We start from the raw sequence: 4,088 nt of genomic DNA, 5'->3' as shown, positions 1-4,088 counted from the left end.
CGGGGGCTCCGGGGCCGCCTCCGTGCTCTCCCCGGCGGGAGCCGCCATCGCCGCGGCCGCCGCCGCCATCGCTGTGGACGCTCTCGCGAGAGTTGGCCCCAAGCGCCGCTCTCGCGAGATTCCCGTCTTCAAAGGGCGATGCTCGCGGTGGGACCCACGGCCCGAGGGACAGCGGCGCCCCCTAGCGGCGGCCCGCGGGGAGATCGGGCGGCGACGTCACCGCGGAGGTGCGACGTCATCCTGCCCGGCCGTGACGTCACGCAGCCAGCGGGCGGGGCTACCGCCCCCACAGGGGGCAAAGAAACGGGGCGAAGAGCCCCATGTTCAGCTGCCCCCCGGCAGAGTGCAAGGGAGGGTCGCAAAAACATCAAAAAGTGGCTGAGGTTGGAAGGGACCCCCAGAGGTGCCATGGGCCAAGCCCTCTGCTCAGACGGGGACACCTACAGCGGGCTGCCCTGCACCTTTTCTGGTAACAACAGCTGAAAACATTATCCCAGAAGCAGCTGAAAAAGTAAATCACGTGTCGGAGGTCATGAGGAAAGGAGCAGAGAAGTCACACCGGTCTGAAGGTCCCACATGGGCTCCAGGGGTTCTTCTGGTCCCCTCTTCTCGATAGGACAGTGAAAGTGGAAGAGTTCAGAGGAGAGCATCGATGGCTTCCCCAGCACAACGCCCCATAACTGCTCGGGGCAGCGCTCTGCAGCCGCGACAGAAGTTGTTTAGGGGAGGAGGGGATGTGCATCTACAAAACTGTGCGTGGATGAATGGAAGGGATCGATCCTTCCCTGGGAGGAATCACTGGAAGCTCTGTGACCCCCCGGGCTCCCTCCAGCACCAGTGCTGCACACAAGGAAAAAGCCGAGCAGATGAACTGTGCCAAAGAACACTGGCTGCTTAACACTGGCGTAAATCCGAGGGAAGACTGAACAAAATACAGGGGAGAGATCTGTTGGGGCTGGTAAACGTGGAGAAGACAGCCAGGCCGGGGGCTGCTCGGAAATAAATAAATAAACAAATACTACTAATAATTAACAAATTTTTGGTCCCTCGGGACCCAGAGCGGGGCTGGGGGATCCCGGGAGGGACGGGAGAGGGACGGGAGCACGGGGAGGGGTGGGGAAGAGGAGGGATGGAGGGTGGATAGGGACGGGAGAAAGAGGGGAGGGGGCTCTCGGGGCGGTGCTCGGGGCCGCGCTACAAATAGCGAGCGGTGCTCGTCCCGGTGCAGCCATGCGGACCCCGCTGAGCCCCGCGCTGCTGCTGCTGCTGCTGCTGCTCTGCGGCCCCGTCCTGCTGCGCTCTGCATCCCCCCGCTGTCCCCCGCTGATGCTGCAGCTGCTCCGCGCTCCCCCCGCACCGCTCCGCGCCGCCGCCACCACCGCGCTCAGCATCGCCCCGCACGGTGAGTGGGACCGGGACCGGCGCTGTCCCTGCGCGTCCCTCTGCACTGGGACAGCACTGTGCCCACACGCCCCTGTGCCGGGACGGGCATTGCTCCCGAGTCCCCATCCCCGGGCATCTCCGTCCCCGAGCACCACTATCCCGGGACCAGCCCTGTCCCTGAGCATCCCCATTCCTGAGCATCCCTGTTCCGGGACCGGCGCTGTCCCTGCACATCCCCCTCCATAGGGACAGCACCGTCCCCATGCATCCCTGTCCCAGGACAGGCACTGACCCCAAGCATCCCCATCCCCGGGCATCTCCGTCCCCGAGCATCCCCTTCCCAGCCCCACGGGGGCTCACCGTCCCCACTTGCCTTCCAGGCTCCCTGCAGAACGGCTCCCGCTGGGCACTCTCCTTCGACATGACGTCCCTGTCCGGCAGCCAGGAGGTGAGCCTGGCCGAGCTGCGCGTCCGCCCGCACGCTCTGTCCTTGCCCATGTCCCACGACGTAGCCGTGGACATCTACCACAGCCCGCGGCCGCCGTCCCGGGGCACCAAGGAGCTCTTCCTGGGCACCGTGGCCGGTGGCCCCTCATCCCACCAGGCAGGCTGGGCAGTGTTCAACATCACCAGCATGCTCAGGGCGTGGCTGCACCAGGACGCAGCTCCTGATCCTACAGCCGCCCCGGTCACTGTCCCACCAGGCACAAGTCACCCCGACCCCCAGGAGACGGCGGTGCCCCGGGAGCTGGCGGACAGCGTCCTGCTGCTCGTCTTCTCCAAGGACAAAGCACCCGGAGAGCACAGCCTCCTCAGGACGGTGGAGAGCTCCAAGCACGTCATGCACGATGGTGGCCCCAGGGACGTCGGCTCCCGCCGGCACCGCCGCACCAGGAAGGAGAGGCAGAGGATCAGGGTGAGCGATGCTCCCGCAGCCAGCCCGGGGGACGAGGCCAGGTCCCTGTGCAGGAGGGTGGACATGACGGTGGACTTCGAGCAGACGGGCTGGGGCAGCTGGATCGTCTACCCCAAAAAATACAACGCCTACCGCTGCGAGGGGCTGTGCCCATCACCTGTAGACGAGAGCTTCAAGCCCACCAATCACGCGTACATGCAGGTAAGAGGGTCTTGCTGCCCTTGCTCCCTCCACCCCTGTGCCCCACACGGATGGGAGCCGATGCCATGTCCCCGTGTGTCCCGCAGAGCCTGCTGCAGCTCTACAAGCCCAGCCAGGTGCCGTGCCCTGCCTGCTCGCCCATCAGGATGAGTCCCCTCTCCATGCTGTACTATGAGAAGGGTGAGATCGTCGTCCGCCACCACGAGGACATGATCATCGAGGAGTGCGGCTGCAACTGAGGGGGCCCTGTCCCCTGTGCACCGAGCCCACAGCTCCTCTGCGTCCCACGTGCCTGCAGGTCTGGCTGTGATGGGACAGGAGTGGGGACGCAGCAGGGAATGTCCCCTGCAGTGGCAGTGCTGCGGGGCACGGACTGACCCAGGTGACGCGTGGGGAGGTCACTGGGCACTGCTCTGCAGGAGAAGCCTGAGCTCCCTGAGATCCCTCCTGTCTGGTTGATGCTGCGCAGGACTCTGTGCGTTGCACACCATGAGCACTCTGCTCCTGGTGCTGGAGGATCTCCGAGGAACACCTGCAGCACTGCTATCCATCCACACTCAGCATCCAAAGAACTGAGATTTGCAGCTTTGGGCATTTTCTCCATTAAAATTCTATGAGATTTCTATTACAAGTTTCCAGTAAAATCCCAGGTGAGCTGGGTGCCCCTGGAAGCAGCATGGCCGAGATCCCCCCCCCTCCTGCCTGTCCCAGGGCCCCATCCATTGCTGCTCCCATCTGCACCGGGCTCACACTTTCCCAGCCCCTCGCTGGATGGGGTGGTAGAGAAAGGGCCGTGTTTGTAAAATCCCTCAATAAATTATGTATTTAAGCAAAACCCGCTCAATCTGTGCCTCTTCCCACCTTCTCACCCCCCCTTCCCCTCGCTGCTGGGTGGTCTCTGGGATGCACCCCCCGAGCTCTGGTGCGAGCAGCTGGGCAGCAAATGGGTGTCCCGACCTCCCAGGAGCAATGCACAACTGCAGCCCCCCCAGTGCTCTGCCACGAGGCATAGCCTCACCCCAACCCCGGGAGGCACAGGGGGGGTCTGGAGGCTCAGAGGGCACACAAAGGGCTTCGTGGAACAAAGGGACCCCCAAACGATGCCATGGGAATAAGATATCGCCCTGCTCCAGGAACGGGAAAATGAGGATGATGAAGGAGGTGTTCCCACCCTGATCGCAGATTGTGGGTTGCTCAACAGCAAGCGGGGAAGCACCTGCAGCCTTTGAAGGGAAAAGGAGGGCTGAGTGGATTTTCCGTTTATTTATCCCTCGCAGATAAGGGGAGGGCTGCGCTCTCGCACTGCAGTAACCCCGAGCAGGGCATGGTGCGGGGAGGGCGGGGGGCTGGGGCCGAGCCGCTCCCCCGTCGGACCCCCTGCCCCGACTCCACATCCCCAATCCACATCGCGGCGGCGGGGAAACAAAGCGCGTCTGTGTCCCCGCTCCGTCATTAGAGGGTCATTTGCGGGAGCTGTTAAGCGCTGGGAGAGGGCGGCCGTGCTGCTAACCCCCGGCGGGGGGCAGACACCCGGGGTCTGGGCTCTGCGCTCTGCCTGGAATGGGCCCCACATTTTTTCTCCCTTCCT

General features: G+C 63.9%; 1 protein-coding gene across 1 annotated transcript; it reads left to right on the top strand.

Moving 5' to 3' along the window:
* LOC110387058 (nodal homolog) lies at nucleotides 1,231–2,903 on the top strand. The gene is made up of 3 exons (XM_021374779.1): nucleotides 1,231–1,402; nucleotides 1,764–2,500; nucleotides 2,587–2,903. The coding sequence occupies exons 1-3, from the start codon at nucleotides 1,231–1,233 to the stop codon at nucleotides 2,737–2,739; spliced, it is 1,062 nt and encodes a 353-aa protein (XP_021230454.1). The 3' UTR covers nucleotides 2,740–2,903.

Source organism: Numida meleagris, chromosome 21 (genome assembly GCF_002078875.1).
Source record: "Numida meleagris isolate 19003 breed g44 Domestic line chromosome 21, NumMel1.0, whole genome shotgun sequence".
NCBI classification, from domain to species: Eukaryota; Metazoa; Chordata; class Aves; order Galliformes; family Numididae; genus Numida; species Numida meleagris.
Note: the sequence above shows the minus strand (reverse complement) of the source record. Positions and strands in the feature narration are given on the sequence as shown.